Source organism: Lethenteron reissneri, chromosome 52 (assembly GCF_015708825.2).
Source record: "Lethenteron reissneri isolate LAM-NWPU_2019-01 chromosome 52, ASM1570882v1, whole genome shotgun sequence".
In the NCBI taxonomy this organism is placed as follows: Eukaryota; Metazoa; Chordata; class Hyperoartia; order Petromyzontiformes; family Petromyzontidae; genus Lethenteron; species Lethenteron reissneri.
Window position 1 is genome coordinate 6,248,435 of NC_083830.1, and position 19,003 is coordinate 6,267,437.

General features: G+C 55.8%; 2 protein-coding genes across 2 annotated transcripts in view; both read left to right on the top strand.

Annotated features, from left to right (window-relative positions):
* PPP4R1 (protein phosphatase 4 regulatory subunit 1) overlaps nucleotides 1-5,643 on the top strand; it is a 40,736-nt gene extending 35,093 nt beyond the window's left edge. The window contains exons 17-20 of the mRNA XM_061573139.1: nucleotides 1,377-1,497; nucleotides 2,457-2,585; nucleotides 3,621-3,762; nucleotides 5,333-5,643. Of these exons, the coding sequence (XP_061429123.1) occupies nucleotides 1,377-1,497; nucleotides 2,457-2,585; nucleotides 3,621-3,762; nucleotides 5,333-5,490 (550 nt within the window). The 3' untranslated portion in view covers nucleotides 5,491-5,643. The remainder of the gene's footprint in view (nucleotides 1-1,376; nucleotides 1,498-2,456; nucleotides 2,586-3,620; nucleotides 3,763-5,332) is intronic.
* A 2,048-nt stretch (nucleotides 5,644-7,691) lies between these two features.
* SIRT5 (sirtuin 5) overlaps nucleotides 7,692-19,003 on the top strand; it is a 35,761-nt gene continuing 24,449 nt past the window's right edge. Inside the window, 3 exon segments of the mRNA XM_061573220.1 lie at nucleotides 7,692-7,796; nucleotides 12,881-13,013; nucleotides 16,249-16,382. Coding sequence (XP_061429204.1) covers nucleotides 12,887-13,013; nucleotides 16,249-16,382 — 261 coding nt within the window. The 5' untranslated portion in view covers nucleotides 7,692-7,796; nucleotides 12,881-12,886.

Consider the following 19,003-nt stretch of genomic DNA (forward strand, 5'->3'; position numbering starts at 1 on the left):
ACTTAAAACTCATTTCTTTAGAACTGCTTTTTGTACGTAGGTCTTTTTTTTCAGAAGCGGCCTGGCCACAAATGATGGCTCAACGAACTGGCTCGCCATCACGTGGACATTTATAGCAGCAGACAAAATACTCTAAACGCGTGGTTCTGGTGGCATCTCCGCCACCACCACCATCCTCACTGCCACGATCACCCCCCCACCACCATCATCTCTACTGCCACGATCACCCCCCACCGCCACCACCATCTCTGCTGCCACAATCACCCCCCACCACCACCACCATCTCTACTACCACGATCACCCACCCACCACCACCACCACCATCTCTACTACCACGATCACCCCCCACCGCCACCACCATCTCTGCTGCCACGATCACCCCCCCCCCCACCACCACCATCATCTCTGCTGCCACGACCACCCCCACCACCATCTTCACTGCCACGATCACCCCCCCACCACCACCATCTCTACTACCACGATCACCCCCCCACCACCACCACCACCACCATCTCTCCTACCACGAATGCCCCCCCCCCCCACCACCACCTCTACTACCACGATCGCCCCCCCCCACCACCACCTCTACTACCACGATCGCCCCCCCCCCCCACCACCACCTCTACTACCACGATCGCCCCCCCACCACCACCACCATCATCTCTGCTGCCACGATCACCCCCCCACCACCACCATCGACGCCGTCTTGGCCACCACAGTGGGGAGCACTGTTGTGGCCATAAATAGAAAACTAATTATTTTACAACTTCTTTTTGTGTTTAGTTTGTTGCCCCCCCCCGCACCTCCGATTAGCACGCTTGGCTACGTGCGGTGCGAAAGACGTTCCACGTACATGCAAACGTACGTCTCGGACGCTCTAAGCAGGGCTGAGCCTGGGTTCGTATGTTGCGTGACGACCACCTGCAAGCCACTGGAGGCGCTACTTTTATAATGCCCAATGCGTGAAACCGTTTTTGTGCGATGAGCACACGCGCGTGTAAGCGCGACCACCTGGCACACGCAAAGCGCGCGTGCGCGTCTGCGTAAAATGGTGAGAGATGATGCGATGCAGTAGTTGACGCATGCGTTTGATTGCTTTAACGCGTGTGTGTGCGGTGTGTGTGCGGTGTGTGTGCGGTGTGTGCGGTGTGTGTGGTGTGTGTGTGCGCGTGGTGTGGTGTGTGCGGTGTGTGTGTGTGTGGTGTGTGTGTGTGGGGTGTGTGTGGTGTGTGTGTGGGGTGTGTGTGGTGTGTGTGTGTGCGCGGTGTGTGTGGTGTGTGTGTGGTGTGTGTGTGTGTGCGGTGTGGGGTGTGTGTGGTGTGTGTGGGGTGTGTGTGGTGTGTGTGTGGTGTGTGTGTGTGCGGTGTGCGTCACAGGCAGTTGATTCTGCTCCTCGGGCTCTATGCCTCCAAGGACGTGTTTGACCACCTCTGCCCCATTGCCTTTCAACTCTGCTCGGACAAAGTTGCAGAAGTCCGATGGATTTCCTACAAACTGGTGAGTCGTTGCTCCGCTGTAGCAACCGCTGGCGTCAATTAAAATGCGCGTGTTCTCGGGCGCGGCCGGTCTCCAGTCACAATTCGCAGAACCCCATGTCGGTCCACTGCTGGGTCTTGGGGTGCCCGTTCGTGCCGTGTCGGTGGGGGCTTTGTTTGATCGTACCTCGCCACGCAGCTCGGCGAGAGGAGGAAACGCCCAGGAACTGTTGGAATATCCCTCGCCGCTGACGCTACCCGTGGACTCAGGTCCCCCCCCCCCTGGGTTCATCGCGCGATATGCGCTAACCGCTGCACCCCCACTCCGTCCCAGTCCCTGCACGCACGACATCGAAACTCTAATCTCTGAGCTGCGAGCGAAAGATTCCCTGACCGTCTTCTTGGTTCTTTCGGTAAAGTCACGTAGAATGGAAATAATAAAATAATTAAAATGTAATCTAATAAAATAATTCACATGACGTTTCGGCCACAACGCAAGCAGCCATCCTCAGGTGAAGAACAGGTCTGGCCGAAACGTCTTCTCGACAGACCTGTTCTTCACCTGAAGACGGCTGCTTGCGTTGTGGCCGAAACGTCGTGCGAATTATTTTATTATATTTTATTTTTATTATTTTATTACTTCCCTTCTACGTGACTTTACCGAAAGAACCAAGAAGATGAATCTCTGCAGTCACGAAAGCTTTACATCGAAATTCCCTGACCGGATACATTTTTATTAGAATCGCGCTCGCTCTGTGCAAGGTCCTCCGTGGATTAGTGGCGCAACGACGATGATTATGATCAGCGCACTCGGCTGCAATCCCAGCGAACCGAGGTTCGATTCCCGGTCGTATCTCACATTAGGACAAAGCCGGGTTGTAATTCTCGCGTGCGATTGCTGACCCCCCCCCACACCGCTCCCACGCCCGCGAGCGCTCTCACCGACGGCCTGCGTCGTGTCCGTGCCCTCCTTGCCCGCAGGTCAGCGAGATTGTCCGCAAGCTGTCGTCTTCACGGGAACTCCTTCAGCTGTTCCTGGAGCAGATCATCAGCAAGTTCCTGGCGGGTTCCAAGTGGAACAGCAGGCAGACCTTCGCTTACATCTGCCAGGTGAGAGGGAGTTGGGTTTCTGCGGGCAAATTGTGTGCACGGATGTTTGTCGGTTGAACTTCTTTCGCGCGCCGTACGTAGCCAACCGGGATGAAGGGTCAGGAGCGCAGATGGAGTGGATTGGACTTGCCGATGAATCGGTAACCAGTCGTTTCAAGATCGGCCTCTGTGGAGGAGGTTTGTGAAGGATGCTGCTGGTGAGTTGGAGGCAGTCGCCCTCCATCAACAACGGAGGGCAGAGGAGCCACGCTAGCAACCACGAGCGGAGCGCCGGGCGGCTAAAATGCAGCAAGTTGGCACAGTGGGGAGCACGGTCGGTGCATCTGCCGGTCATCTAAGTAGGTCGACCCATGGCACCTGCTGGGTCTGTTCTGTGACGACCTGCCAGCGAGCCTTCAATACTCCACGTGGCACTCCAAGTGCACCTAGCATGGCACAAACGCCGTGGTGACATCACCGGCGGTTGTTGGTGTTATTCACCGTAAAATCACAAGGCGCCGTCCGCTTCGATGACGGTGGACGTTCAAGTTTCCCGGGACGTCATTCGGAGAAGGAGCAGGAGGCCTGCGTGTGACGACTCGTCACGGTCCAAATTTGCAGTTTGAAAATATACCTTGCTATACGATAGCATTCCGCTTACCGACTTCACTGGAACAATTTTACGGTCCCAATTTCGGTAGTTCTTATTGCATCGTCTCCCCAACAGATGGCCCCACAATCAACTTACTCATTCCATCCGCTTAAGTAGTCAACGCTCGAAAAAAAATCCCGCCGCTTTGCGGACACTTGGTTTTTTTGCGGGGGACCAAGTTTCACCCCCCTCCCCCGTGCACAAGATCGAGATCAAAATATCATCGTGGACAAAGCCGTTGATGCCACCCGGCACACTAAGATGTGTGCCCCTGACAGCGTCCCCCCAGCATCCGCCCCGAGGTTTTTGTCAATACCACCCTCCCCCTTGAACGACTGGTCCGATGTGGTGGGCGGGGGTATAGGTGGGTCACCGTGTGTCCGTGCGTTACCGCTCGTGCGCAGGCCATAGCGGAGGAGGACTGCCTGGCGTGGGAAGACTTTGGGCTGTTGCTGCTGCCGCGTCTGCTGGAGTTGGTGCCCGACCCGGTGCCCAACGTGCGCATCCTCCTCGCCAAGACGCTGCGGCAAGCCGTGCTGGAGAAAGGTCAGGTCACCGCCGCCGTCACCACCGCCATCATCACCGCCGCGATTATCACCAACGCCGCGATCATCACCACCGCCATCATCACCGCCGTCGCCACCACCGCCATCATCACCGCCACGATCATCACCAACGCCACGATCATCACCAACGCCGCGATCATCACCGCCGTCGCCACCACCGCCGTCACCACCAGCATCATCACCGCCACGATCATCGCCATCATCACCACCGCCATCATCACCGCCACGATCATCACCGCCGTCGTCACCACCGCCGCCGTCACCACCGCCACCGTCACCACCGCCGCCATCACCGTCGCCGTCACCACCGCACCGCCCATGCCGTCATCGCTGATGCCGCACGTTTAAACGTTTGCACACGCGAGACGATACAGTAACCCAAGAAACCTCTTATCTCCATCTATATAAAAAGCAAAGTTGTGAATATGTGTGTCTGTTCAAAATGTTTAGCGAACTTCCCGACATGCAACAAACTTGAAATTTGCCATGTGGGTACTTTCCAGACTGTACACCATGCACAAATTATAAAAATACACTTTTGTTTTTTTTGGGGTGGGGGGGGGAGCTCAATAATGCATTGATATTTTGCACGGCAAGTGAGCTGTGACGTCACATCTGTCACGTGACCCGCGCATGTGGAAGCGTAACGCATTGTAGTGTAGCGGTTAGCGCGCTGCGCTACGAACTCGGCGACCCGAGTTAGATTCCCGCTCACGGCCAATACCGGTGACGATTATCTGAACCGGTCCTGGGCCTCCCCTAGTTCGACTCAGCCTCAAACGCGCAACTGCTGTGGTGTGTGAACATCGCCACTTGGGACACAAAGGCGGCCGCCCCTAGTGAATCCAGGTCCCGGGCGAAGTCGTGTAGTACAGCCAGTGGATAATAAATAAAAGTTGGTTCCTAAATTTCAATGTAAAGCTTTCGTGACTGCAGGGATTCATCTTCTTGGTTCTTTCGGTAAAGTCACGTAGAAGGGAAATAATAAAATAATAAAAATAAAACATAATAAAATAATAAAAATAAAACTTAATAAAATAATAAAAATAAAACTTAATAAAATAGTTAAAATAAAACTTAATAAAATAAAAATAAAACAATAAAAATAAAACTTAATAAAGAATAAAAATAAAACAATTAAATTTCGATTTCAAGCTTTCGTGACTGCAGGGATTCATCTTCTTGGTTCTTTCGGTAAAGTCACGTAGAATGGAAGTAATAAAATAATAAAAATAAAACATAATAAAATAATTCTCACGACGTTTCGGCCACAACGCAAGCAGCCGTCCTCAGGTGGAGAACAGCTCTGTCAGACGCTGTCTCCTCGACAGCCCTGTTCTCCACCTGAAACGGCTACTTGCGTTGTGGCCAAAACGTCGTGAGAATTATTTTATGATGTTTTATTTGTATTATTTTATTACTTCCATTCTACGTGACTTTACCGAAAGAACCAAGAAGAGTCGGTTCCTAATTGACCTCCTGCTTCACTGCCGGCGGAACAACGCTCGGGCTCACGCCGTGACCCCCTCTCCTCCCCCACCGCCACGCAGACGTTCCCGCTGGCGCCGCGCTGCAGGCGGCGGAGCAGGCGGTGCTGCTGCTGCAGAGCGACGCGGACCCCGACGTGCGCTACTTCGCCACCAACAGCGTGGCGCCAAACGCCAAACACTACGACGACACCCGCAGCTCCAGCTCCTCGACTTACTGATGATGATTTTGCTCGAAAATTTCCTCCCACGGGTTTTTTTGTTGTTGTGGCAGCAGCGGCAGCAGCGGCACACCAGCTCACAGGTTTTTTTGTGTACTCGACTAATGTATAAATGTAATAATTAAATTTCGAATAAAATACACTTTTACATTTGGACTGAGCTGGTCACCCTTTAAGCGCAGGTTTGAGTCGTCGCGGTCCCTGGTGCTTTTTAAGGGCCTTGCTAGCGGTCGGTGCTTTTAGGACTGGATTACAACCGATGATATTTCGCCCGGGAAAAATGCGGCGATCTCGCTCGCAGGGGGGTGCTGTTCGGGGTTTCGGGGTTGTCGCTCGACACGGCAGGGAGGTAAAGACGCGGGGCAAGTGCTCGTTTCACGCGGGAGCAAGGGGCATTGCTGAAAAGCGCCGCGTCTAGCGAACGATTTCCCCCACAATCGCGTAACAACAGAGTTTGGCGAGGTACGATGTGGTTGCTGTACCACCACCACCACTACGCACGGCATCCAGTGACGTGGTGGAGACTAATAACTGAGCGGATGCCACCGTGTTGCTGCATCATTCTGCGTACTGTGTCACTGCACCACTCAGCCACGCAGCTCAAAGTAGTTCGGCGTCAACCACTCTGAGACCTCAACGGTGTCAGTTCCACGTTATAACGGCGCCAGTGCCACGTTGGGTGGAAAGTGTTCCCACGTGGAGGAGGACCGCGTTTTCGCTGTAATGCGTGGTGTCTCGCGCGAATGCCGCCAACGCGTGCAGCGAGTACAAAGCATTCTAATTCTCCACGGTGCTGCGTTCGCCCCAAGCGCGCTGCGTCAGCGTTCACGGTGGACGGTGGAGCTGCCGAGTTTGAGAAGGCCACCGTGCGGACGCCGCCATCCAACCGCCGCGCAATTGGTGGTGGAGGTGGCATCTGCGGAACGTGAAGAATCGGTGTTGCATCTGCAGGAGATTTCACGACTTTTTTAGAGCCATTCCCCGTGTTTAGTGTTCATACCGTGCGGCACGTTTGGAATCGGCAGGAGTAAAGTTGGACTTGGGAACAAATGGACAGGCCTCTGGAACCTAACTCGTTCGTAAGTAGCGGAGTCCCTGTCTTCTCATTCAGGCGGGGGTGGGTTGCCTCAACGGGGACGACACGGGCTGGAGGAGAGATTGACTGATGCGGTCGGTGAGGATGTGGAGCTGAGTGGACTTGCCGACGACTGGTACCAGCGGTGTCAAGATCGACCTCTGTGGAGGAGGCTCGTGAAGGACGCTACTGGGCAGTTGGAGGCAGTTGCCCTCCAGCAACAATGGAGGGCGGAGGAGCGACGCTCACAACAACGAGCGGAGCGCCGGGTGGATAAAGTGCAGCAAGTTGGCACAGGTGGTGCATCTGCCAGTCATCTCAGTCAGCCAACCCATGGCACCACCTGGGTCTGTCCCGTGACCTGCCAGCAGCGAGCCTTCGACACTTATCGTGGCTTTGAGGTGAACCTCGCCTGGCACAGGTGCCGTGGTGACGTCACAGCCACTTAGTGGCGGGTGTTGGTATTGGTCGACTTGGCAACTACCTCCAACTACCCCAGTAGCAGCTGGAGGCAGTCGCCCTCCAGCAACAACGGAGGGCAGAGGAGCGACGCTCACAACAACGAGCGGAGCGCCGGGCGGCTAAAGTGCAGCAAGTTGGCACAGTGGGGGGCACAGCTGGTGGTGCATCTCCCGGTCACCTCAGTCGGCCAACCCGCGCCACCTGCTTGGTCTGTCCCGTGATCAGAGGTCGCAAACGGGTTTTGATTCCTTACCCGTACCCGGCCGCACCAGGGTCGCAAATGGTTACCCTACCCGAAATGAGTGACAAACGGTTACTCACCAGTGACTCACGACCTACCCGTACCCGTACCCGGCCGCACCAGGGTCGCAAACGGCTACCCGTACCTGGCCGGGTATGGGTAGCCGGGTATCGGGTAGGGTACGGGTATCGAGTAGGGTACGGGTATCGGGTACCCGTTTGCGACCTCTGCCCGTGACCTCCTGCCAGCAACAGCAGCAGCAACGAGCCTTCGACGCTTCACGTGGCCTCGAGGGTGACCCAAGCCTGGCACAGGCGCCGTGGTGACGTGACAGGCGCCGCGGTGACGTCACAGTCGCCGAGGGACGAACGGCGCTTTGTCATTGGTTAACCCGGGGGGGGGGGGTGGGGGTGGGGTGGGGGTGGCCTTTGACCGGGGCGAGGTTCTGCGGCTGTGAGTCGGCAGGGGGCGCTCCGAGTCGGGCGGCTACTCGAGGAGGGCCGGAGGCTCCGCTCGAGTCCCGGGGAGGTGAGACGGGGGGGGGGGGTTTGACACGGGGTGGACGACACACGGGGGTGACACGGGGGGGCGGGCAGACACGGGGTGGACAAGGGAGATGTGTGGGACACGAGAGAGATACGGGGGGAGCAGGGAGACAAAGGGGGGTGGGTGGGGGGTGTTTAGGCCGCCTGGGTTGGGGCGGATTTGAGATAATGTGCGTGTCTCCGTGAGACACCGTGTGTGTGCGTGTCCGTGTGTGTCCGTGTGTGTGTGTCCGTGTGTGTGCGTGTCTCCGTGAGACACAGTGTGCGTGTGTCCGTGTGTGCCCGTGTGTGTGCGTGTGTGTTCGTGTGTGTGCGTGTGTGTCCGTGTGTGTGCGTGTGTGTCCGTGTGTGTGCGTGTGTACCCGTGTGTGTGCGTGTCTCCGTGAGACTGTGTGTGCCCGTGTGTGTGTGTGTGTGTGCGTGTGTGCCCGTGTGTGCGTGTGTGTCCGTGTGTGTGCGTGTCTCCGTGAGACTGTGTGTGCCCGTGTGTGTGTGTGTGTCCGTGTGTGCGCGTGTGTGCCCGTGTGTCCGTGTGTGTGCGTGTCTCCGTGAGACTGTGTGTGCCCGTGTGTGTGTGTGTGCGTGTGTGCCCGTGTGTACCCGTGTGTGTGCGTGTCTCCGTGAGACTGTGTGCGTGTGTCCGTGTGTTAGTGTGTGTGCGTGTGCCCGTGTGTGTGTGTGCGTGTCTCTGTGAGACACCGTGTCTGTGTGTGCCCGTGTGTACCCGTGTGTGTCCGTGTGTATGTGCCCGCCACCACAGACAATTAGTAAAATGTTTGTCACGTAAACAGAACAAAACAACTGCATTGTGGATGATACTGGTCGCGAAAGCCTGCGCGTTTGATTCAACGTTGGGTCAACGTTGGGTGTGTGGGTGGGCTCTCCGTTAGCCCAACATTCCATGTTGACTTGGGTCAGAGGTTTTCCTGCTGTGCCTCTCTGTGTGTGTGTCTCTCTGTGTGTGTGTCTCTGTGTGTGTGTCTCTCTGTGCGTCTCTCTCTGTGTGTGTCTCTCGGTGTGTCTGTCTCTCTCTGTCTCTCTCTGTGTGTGTGTCTCTCTCTGTGTATGTCTCTGTGTGTGTGTCTCTCTCTGTGTATGTCTCTGTGTGTGTGTCTCTCTCTCTGTGTGTGTCTCTCTCTCTGTCTCTCTCTCTGTATGTCTCTCTTTGTGTGTCTCTCTCTCTCTGTGTGTGTCAGTCTTTCTGTGTGTCTTCACGGGTGTCTGTCTCGTGTGTGTGTCTCTCTCTGTGTGTCTCTCTCTGTGTCTCTATCTCTGTGTCTTTCTCTGTGTCTCTCTCGTGTGTCTGTCTCTCTCTGTGTCTCTCTCTCTGTGTCTTGAGTGGTGGTGGGAAGCGGTAGTGTAGCGGTTAGCGCTACGCTGCGCTACGAACCCAGCGAACCCGAGTTCGATTCCCGCTCACGGCCAACACCGGTGGCGATTATCTGAACCGGTCCTGGGCCTCCCCTAGGTCGACTCGGCCTCAAATGAGTACCTCGTGCGGTGTGTAAAACCATCGCCACTGGGGAGACAAAGGCGGCCGGGCGTGGTGCTGGCCACCCACCCCCTCGTGTGCCGTGCCGGCCTTCATATGTGCTCGCTAACAGCACTTGCCCCAGCAGTCTGTTAAGGCTGCACGGGGGACCTTTGTCTTTGTCTTCGCGAGTGGACGCGACTGTGCCCCGTGGCAGCCTCTGGGTAGCCCCCAAGCAGTCGGCCCGCGTGCCCAGCCACCGCATGCCCAAGCAGCTTCTGTTGTTGTTGTTGTTTAGTTTTGTGTTGTTGTTACTACCGGATAGAGAGGGGGCTAAACGGGCAACGGCTCCAGAAGAGATGGAGCTCGTGCGGTACAGGGGGGGGGGAGGTGGAGGCTGAGTTTGGACTTGCCAATGACCGGTACCAGCGGTGTCAAGATCGGCCCCTGAGGCTCGTGAAGGACGCTGCTGCTGCTACTGCTGCTGGGCAGTAGGAGGCAGTCGCCCTCCAGCAACAGCGGAGGGCAGAGGAGCGACGCTCACAACAACGAGCGGAGCGCCGGGCGGTTAAAGCGCAGCGAGTTGGCACAGTGTGGGGCACAGCTGGTGGTGCATCTACCGGTCATCTCGGTCGGCCAACCCACGGCACCTGCAGGGTCTGTCCCGAGACCTCCTGTCAGCAGCAGCGAGCCTTCGACACTTCACGTGATAGTCTCAAAGTGCACCTAGCCTGGCACAGGCGCCGTGGTCACGTCACAGCCACTTAGTGGCGAATGGCGGTGGTTATTGGTCGACTTGGAGGCAGTCGCCCTCCAGCAACAGCGGAGGGCAGAGGAGCGACGCTCACAGCGATTGACCGCGCCGAAAAAAGAGTTGGCAGAGTTTGGGGGGGTGGGGGGGGGTGGCTACAGCTGGTGCCCTCTGCCAATCATCTCGGTCAGCCAACCCACGCCACCTGCTGGGTCTGTCCCGTGACCTCCTGCCAGCAGCAGCGAGCCTTTGACGCGTCACGTGGCCTCGAGGTGAACCTAGCCTGGCACGAGCGCCGTGGTGGTCTGTTGTCTCTGAGTGTCTCCGCGAGTATTTTCGTCTCGGCGAGTAACCTCCGTGGGTGTCGAGGTGTCCGGGAGGGAGGCGATCTCGCTTCACCCTGGACTCAACCTTTTGTTTTTCATTTTGCTAAGGAAAGGTCCAACGGTGAGGTGAGTGGATGGGTAAGTGGGTATGTGAGTGAGTGGGTGAGTGAGTATGTGAGTGAGTGGGTGAATGAGTGGGTGAGTGAGTTCGTGAGCGTGTGAGTGAGTGGGTGAGTGAGTGGGTGAGTGAATGAGTGAGTGAATGAGTGAGTGGGTGAGTGATTGGGTGAGTGAGTGAGTGAGTGGGTGAGTGAGTGGGTAAATGAGTTGGTGAGTGAGTGGGTGAGTGAGTGAGTTCGTGAGTGTGTGAGTGAGTGAGTGGATGAGTGAGTGGGTATGTGTGTGGGTGAGTATGTGGTGAGTGGTTGAGTGAGTGGGTGAGTGAGTGGGTGAATGAGTTCGTGAGTGTGTGAGTGAGTTGGTGAGTGAGTGGATGTGTGAATGAGTGGGTGAGTGAGTTCGTGAGAGGGTGAGTGGGTGAGTGGGTGAGTGAATGAGTGGGTGAGTGAGTGAGTTCGTGAGTGGGTGAGTGAGTGGGTGAGTGGGTGAATGAGTTCGTGCGTTTGTGAGTGAGTGAGTGAGTGGATGAGTGAGTGCGTATGTGTGTGGGTGAGTATGTGGGGAGTGGTTGAGTGAGTGGGTGAGTGAGTGGGTGAGTGAGTTCGTGAGTGAGTGGGTGAGTGAATGAGTGAGTGAATGAGTGGGTGAGTGAGTGAGTGGGCGAGTGGGTGAGTAGGTGAGTGAGTAGGTGAGTGAGTGGGTATGTATGTGGGTGAGTATGTGAGTGAGTGGGTGGGTGAGTGGATGTGTGAGTGGATGTGTGAGTGTGTGGGTGAGCAAGTTCGTGGGTGAGTGAGTGGGTGAGTGAGTTGGTGAGTGAGTGGATGTGTGAGTGAGTGGGTGAGTGAGTTCGTGAGTGTGTGTGTGGGTGAGCAAGTTCGTGGGTGAGTGAGTGAGTGGGTGAGTGAGTTGGTGAGTGAGTGGATGTGTGAGTGAGTGGGTGAGTGAGTTCGTGAGTGTGTGAGTGAGTGGGTGAGTGAGTTCATGAGTGAGTGGGTGAGTGAGTGGGTGAGTGAGTGGGTGAGTGAGAGGAGTGGGTGAGTGGGTGAGTGAGTGGGTGAGTGGGTGAGTGAGTGGGTGGGTGGGTGGGTGAGTGAGTGGATGAGTGGGTGAGTGAGTGGGTGAGTGAGTGGGTGAGTGAGTGAGTGGGTGAGTGGGTGAGTGGGTGGGTGAGTGAGTTGACTGGATGAGTGAGTGGGTGAGTGAGTGGGTGAGTGAGTCAGGTGAGTGAGTGGGTGAGTGAGTGGGTGAGTGAGTGGGTGAGTGAGTGGACTGGGTGAGTGAGTGGATGAGTGAGTTCGTGAGTGAGTGAGTGGGTGAGTGAGTGGGTGAGTTGGTGAGTGAGTTGGTGAGTGAGTGGATGTGTGAGTGGGTGAGTGAGTTCATGAGTGAGTGGATGTGTGAGTGAGTTCGTGAGTGAGTGAGTATGTGAGTGAGTGGGTGAGTGAGTTCGTGAGTGAGTGGATGTGTTTGTGAGTGGGGGGGTGAGTATGTGAGTGGTCGAGTGAGTGGATGCGTTTATTGGTGGAGGAATCAATGCTTGTAGTTCATGCGGGGACAGTCACCAAGGTAGTAGCGATATGAGAGTGTCAAGGAGGCGACTTCCCCGCCGGTGACTCGAGATGATTGAGTGCCGGACCGTCAATCACCCCGACTGCTTCGCACTAAAGTGTGACCGAGTGCAGTGCGGTAGGAGCTGGCTCACAACGCGGAATAGACCCACAGGCCGTGGTTTAGGATGGAGGGTTCAGAGTCGTCACACACAGATACCCAAATTACACACACGCATCACACCTGTCCCTTCACACACACACCACACATACATCACACACACATCACACACACCCACATCACACACACCACACCACACACACAACACACACACACCTGTACCACACACAACACACCACACACACCACACACAACACACCACACACACAACACACACACACAACACACCACACACACACCACACACAACACACCACACACACACCACACACACCACACATACACAACACCCACAACACACACACCACACACACACCACACACACACCGCACAAACAACACACACACACACCACACACACAAAACATTCACAACCCAACACACACAACACACACACCACACACGCCACACACATACCACACAACACACACACACAACACACCACACAACACACACCACACACAACACACCCACACCACACACACACCCCACCCAGTGTCACCCACGTGCCCTCCGTGACCCACTGCGCGCGTCACCACCGCCTCCTCCACGCGGCATCCGCATCCACGGCCCTGCTGCTGCTGCTGCTGCTGCCGCAGCAGGGCCGAATTCCCGCGGTCTCCGCCTTTGTCTCTCCTTGCACCCTGCACTCCCCTCCCCCCGTGTGCAGGGGGCGATGCTACCGGCTCGTTGCTGGGCGCTGCCGCCGCTGCTGGGTCGCAGCAGCAGCAGCAGCAGCTTGTGCCGCTCCGCGTTCTTGCAGGTGACCGGGCAGTGCCTGGCCATGGCCAGACCCAGCTCAGGTGAGTGCGATAGCGAGCGAGCGAGCTTTTACCGGGATTCTAGATGTGAAGCTTTCGTGACTGCAAGGATTCATATTCTTAGGTTTTTTCGGTAAAGTCACGTAGGTAAAAAAATTTTAAATGGATAAAAGTGAAAATATTTTTATTTTATGTTACTTTTATTAATTTAATTTTTTTTACCTACGTGACTTTACCGAGTAAAATATTTTTATTTTATTTTACTTTTATAAATTTAAATTTTTTTTACCTACGTGACTTTACCGAAAAACCTAAGAATACTTTACCGGGATCTTTACTTGAATCTCATGGCCGAGGTATCCGATGCGTTTTGAAGTTGACTTTTTTTTGTTCACACGTTTACCAGTAAGGGGCAGGTGAGAACTTTAGAGCAGCAACAAACGGTACAGAGAGCACGGTTGGAGTGCAGAGTCGAGGAAAGGTTGAGATAATTTAACCTTTAAAACAAGGAAGCTAAACTATGTGTTGTATCTTGCCAGGTAAGGCCCAAGGAGCGATTAGTTTGTTTTTCCAGAAGCGACTTGGTCAGCGCTAACGATAACTCAACGAAGTGGGCTTCTCATCATCATCATCGTCGTCGTCATCATCATCAAAGGTGGAAATTGATAGCAGGAAAGTGACTCTAAGTAATCGAGACGCACGTTGATTCGAAATATGGAGGGGGAAAACCGGAGGATCCGGAGTAAAACATCCACCGCTACAGTGGCTAGGAGATGTTAACTACCTCGCCTGGTGTACAGGAGGTTGTGGGTTCGATCCCGACCCTGACGCCTGCTGCTGTATATTTGGAGTTTGCGTGTCTCTCTCTCATCATCATCACGGTGGCTAGGAGATGTTAACTACCTCGCCTGGTGTACAGGAGGTTGTGGGTTCGATCCCGACCCTGACGCCTGCTGCTGTATATTTGGAGTTTGCGTGTCTCTCTCTCATCATCATCACGGTGGCTAGGAGATGTTAACTACCTCGCCTGGTATACAGGAGGTTGTGGGTTCGATCCCGACCCTGATGACGCCTGCTGCTGTATATTTGGAGTTTGCGTGTCTCTCTCATCATCACGGTGGCTAGGAGATGTTAACTACCTCGCCTGGTATACAGGAGGTCGTGGGTTCGATCCCGACCCTGATGACGCCTGCTGCTGTATATTTGGAGTTTGCATGTCTCTCTCATCATCATCACGGTGGCTAGGAGATGTTAACTACCTCGCCTGGTATACAGGAGGTCGTGGGTTCGATCCCGACCCTGATGACGCCTGCTGCTGTATATTTGGAGTTTGCGTGTCTCTCTCTCGCTCCTCGTGGTTGCCGTAGATTGTGTCTCCGGGCCTTGCGGGTTTGTTGCACATTCAGTAATCGACGACGACCACCACGCGTCTAAGAGACTTTGGCTGTTGTGCATTTCCACGTGATGACGACGACGATGCCGACGATAAGCCGCCCACTTCGTTGAGCTCGTCCATGTGTGGCCAACGCTGCTTCGTGTAAAAATAAAATATCTACGCAGTTCAGCCGTGAGATTTAAATTGTTTTCGTTTGAACTCGCCGGTAATAACGACCAGCATCACCAGACGAAACGTCACGGTACTGGAATTGTAAATGTTGCGGAGTGAGTTTACTCTCCAACACATCGGTATGCTGTACAACTATACTACACTATACACTACACTGTAAACTACACGACTATACACTGCACTATACACTACACTATACACCACACAATAATTGTAAATGTTGTGCTGTACTAGTATAATCAACTATACACTACACTATAAACTACACGACTATACACTGCACTATACACTACCCTACTATACACCACACAATAATTGTAAATGTTGTGCTGTACTAGTATAATACACTATACACCACACTATAATTGTAAATGTTGTGCTGTACTAGTATAATACACTATACACTACACTACTCGTTGGGTCTTTCGGTAAAGTCACGTGAGATAGAAAAAAAAATCACGACGTTTCGATCCCAACACAGGAAACCGTCACACGCAAACCGAGCTCAGTGGCCCCCCTCCCCCCCACCTCGTTCCCCCCTCCCCCCACCTCGTTCCCCCCTCCCCCCCACCTTGTTCCCCCCTCCCCCCACCTCGTTCCCCCTCCCCCCCACCTTGTTCCCCCCTCCCCCCACCTTGTTCCCCCCTCCCCCCACCTCGTTCCCCCTCCCCCCCACCTCGTTCCCCCCTCCCCCCCACCTTGTTCCCCCCTCCCCCCACCTCGTTCCCCCCTCCCCCCCACCTTGTTCCCCCCTCCCCCCACCTCGTTCCCCCTCCCCCCCCACCTTGTTCCCCCCTCCCCCCACCTTGTTCCCCCCTCCCCCCCACCTTGTTCCCCCCTCCCCCCCACCTCGTTCCCCCTCCCCCCCACCTTGTTCCCCCCTCCCCCCACCTTGTTCCCCCCTCCCCCCCACCTCGTTCCCCCTCCCCCCCACCTTGTTCCCCCCTCCCCCCCACCTCGTTCCCCCCCCCCCCCCCACCTCGTTCTCTTCTCCCCCCACCTCGTTATCCCCTCCCCACACCTCGTACCCCCCCCCCACCTCGTTCCCCCCTCCCCCCCACCTTGTTCCCCCCTCCCCCCACCTCGTTCCCCCCTCCCCCCCACCTTGTTCCCCCCTCCCCCCACCTCGTTCCCCCTCCCCCCCACCTTGTTCCCCCCTCCCCCCACCTTGTTCCCCCCTCCCCCCCACCTCGTTCCCCCTCCCCCCCACCTTGTTCCCCCCTCCCCCCCACCTCGTTCCCCCCCCCACCTCGTTCTCCCCTCCCCCCACCTCGTTATCCCCTCCCCACACCTCGTACCCCCCCCCCCCACCTCGTACCCCCCCCCACCTCGTTCCCCCCCCACTTCGTTCTCCCCTCCCCCCCCACCTCGTACCCCCCCCCCACCTCGTTCCCCCCTTCCCCCTATTTCCCCCCTACCTCCCCCCTCCCCCCACCTCCCTCTCCCCCCCACCTCGTCCCACCTCCCCCCTCCTCCCACCTCGTACCCCCCCCCCCACCTCGTTCCCCCCCCTGTCCCCCACCTCCCCCCCACCTCGTTCCCCCTCCCCCCCATTTCCCCCCTACCTCACCCCATCTCCGCCCTCCCGCCACCTCGTTTCCCCTCCCCCCCCACATTCCCCCCCCCCTCCCCCCACCTCGTCCCCCCTCCCCCCCATTTCCCCCCCCCTCCCCCCACCTCGTCCCCCCCGCCCCGCCCCTCCCCCCACAGACATGGGTAGATTCCGGGAGGTTCTGAGCCGGGCGCGTCACGTGGTGGTGCTGACGGGCGCCGGCGTGAGTGCCGAGAGCGGCGTGCCCACCTTCCGCGGCACCGGCGGATACTGGCGCACCTGGCAGTCGCAGGTAACTCACCTGTCTACTACGGGCACTTACCTGGCAGTCAAGGTAACTCACCTGTCCACTACGGGGCACTTACCTGGCAGTCGCAGGTAACTCACCTGTGTCTACTACGGGGCACTTACCTGGCAGTCGCAGGTAACTCACCTGTGTCTACTACGGGGCACTTACCTGGCAGTCAAGGTAACTCACCTGTGTCTACTACGAGGTACTTACCTGGCAGTCGCAGGTAACTCACCTGTCCACTACGAGGTACTTACCTGGCAGTCACAGGTAACTCACCTGTCCACTACGAGGTACTTACCTGGCAGCCGCAGGTAACTCACCTGTATCTACTACGGGGCACTTACTTGGCAGTCACAGGTAACTCACCTGTGTCTACTACCGGGTATTTACCTGGCAGTCACAGGTAACTCACCTGTCCACTACGAGGCACTTACCTGGCAGTCACAGGTAACTCACCTGTGTCTACTACGGGGCACTTACCTGGCAGTCACAGGTAACTCACCTGTGTCTACTACCGGGTACTTACCTGGCAGTCACAGGTAACTCACCTGTGTCTACTACGGGGCACTTACCTGGCAGTCACAGGTAACTCACCTGTCCTCTACGAGGCACTTACCTGGCAGTCACAGGTAACTCACCTGTCCACTACGAGGCACTTACCTGGCAGTCACAGGTAACTCACCTGTCTACTACTAGGTACTTACCTGGCAGTCGCAGGTAACTCACCTGTCTACTACGAGGTACTTACCTGGCAGTCACAGGTAACTCACCTGTGTCCACTACGAGGCACTTACCTGGCAGTCACAGGTAACTCACTTGTCCACTACAAGGTACTTACCTGGCAGTCACAGGTAACTCACCTGTCTACTACGAGGCACTTACCTGGCAGTCACAGGTAACTCACCTGTCCACTACAAGGTACTTACCTGGCAGTCACAGGTAACTCACCTGTCTACTACAATGTACTTACCTGGCAGTCACAGGTAACTCACCTGTCTACTACAAGGTACTTACCTGGCAGTCGCAGGTAACTCACCTGTCCACTACGAGGTAATTACCTGGCAGTCGCAGGTAACTCACCTGTCCACTACGAAGTACTTACCTGGCAGTCACAGGTAACTCACCTGTCCACTACGAAGTACTTACCTGGCAGTCACAGGTAACTCACCTGTCTACTACGAGGCACTTACCTGGCAGTCACAGGTAACTCACCTGTCCGCTACGAGGCACTTACCTGGCAGTCACAGGTAACTCACCTGTCCACTACGAGGCACTTACCTGGCAGTCACAGGTAACTCACCTGTCCACTACGAGGTACTTACCTGGCAGTCGCAGGTAACTCACCTGTCCACTACGAGGCACTTACCTGGCAGTCACAGGTAACTCACCTGTCCACTACGAGGCACTTACCTGGCAGTCACAGGTAACTCACCTGTCCACTACAAGGTACTTACCTGGCAGTCACAGGTAACTCACCTGTCCACTACGGGGCACTTACCTGGCAGTCACAGGTAACTCACCTGTCCACTACGAGGCACTTACCTGGCAGTCACAGGTAACTCACCTGTCCACTACGGGGCACTTACCTGGCAGTCGCAGGTAACTCACCTGTCCGCTACGAGGCACTTACCTGGCAGTCACAGGTAACTCACCTGTCTACTACGGGGCACTTACCTGGCAGTCGCAGGTAACTCACCTGTCCACTACAAGGTACTTACCTGGCAGTCACAGGTGACTCACCTGTGTCTACTACGGGGCACTTACCTGGCAGTCGCAGGTAACTCACCTGTCCACTACAAGGCACTTACCTGGCAGTCACAGGTAACTCACCTGTCCACTACGAGGCACTTACCTGGCAGTCACAGGTAACTCACCTGTCCACTACAAGGCACTTACCTGGCAGTCACAGGTAACTCACCTGTGTCCACTACGGGGCACTTACCTGGCAGTCGCAGGTAACTCACCTGTCCTCTACGAGGCACTTACCTGGCAGTCGCAGGTAACTCACCTGTCTATTACGGGGCACTTACCTGGCAGTCACAGGTAACTCACCTGTCCACTACAAGGCACTTACCTGGCAGTCGCAGGTAACTCACCTGTCCACTACAAGGTACTTACCTGGCAGTCACAGGTAACTCACCTGTCCTCTATGAGGCACTTACCTGGCAGTCGCAGGTAACTCACCTGTTTACTACGGGGCACTTACCTGGCAGTCACAGGTAACTCACCTGTCCACTACAAGACACTTACCTGGCAGTCGCAGGTAACTCACCTGTCCACTACAAGGTACTTACCTGGCAGTCACAGGTAACTCACCTGTCCACTACGAGGCACTTACCTGGAAGTCACTGGTAACTCACCTGTCTACTACGAGGCACTTACCTGGCAGTCACAGGTAACTCACCTGTCCACTACGAGGCACTTACCTGGCAGTCACAGGTAACTCACCTGTCCACTACGAGGCACTTACCTGGCAGTCACAGGTAACTCACCTGTCCACTACGAGGCACTTACCTGGCAGTCACAGGTAACTCACCTGTCCACTACGAGGCACTTACCTGGCAGTCACAGGTAACTCACCTGTGTCCACTACTAGGTACTTACCTGGCAGTCACAGGTAA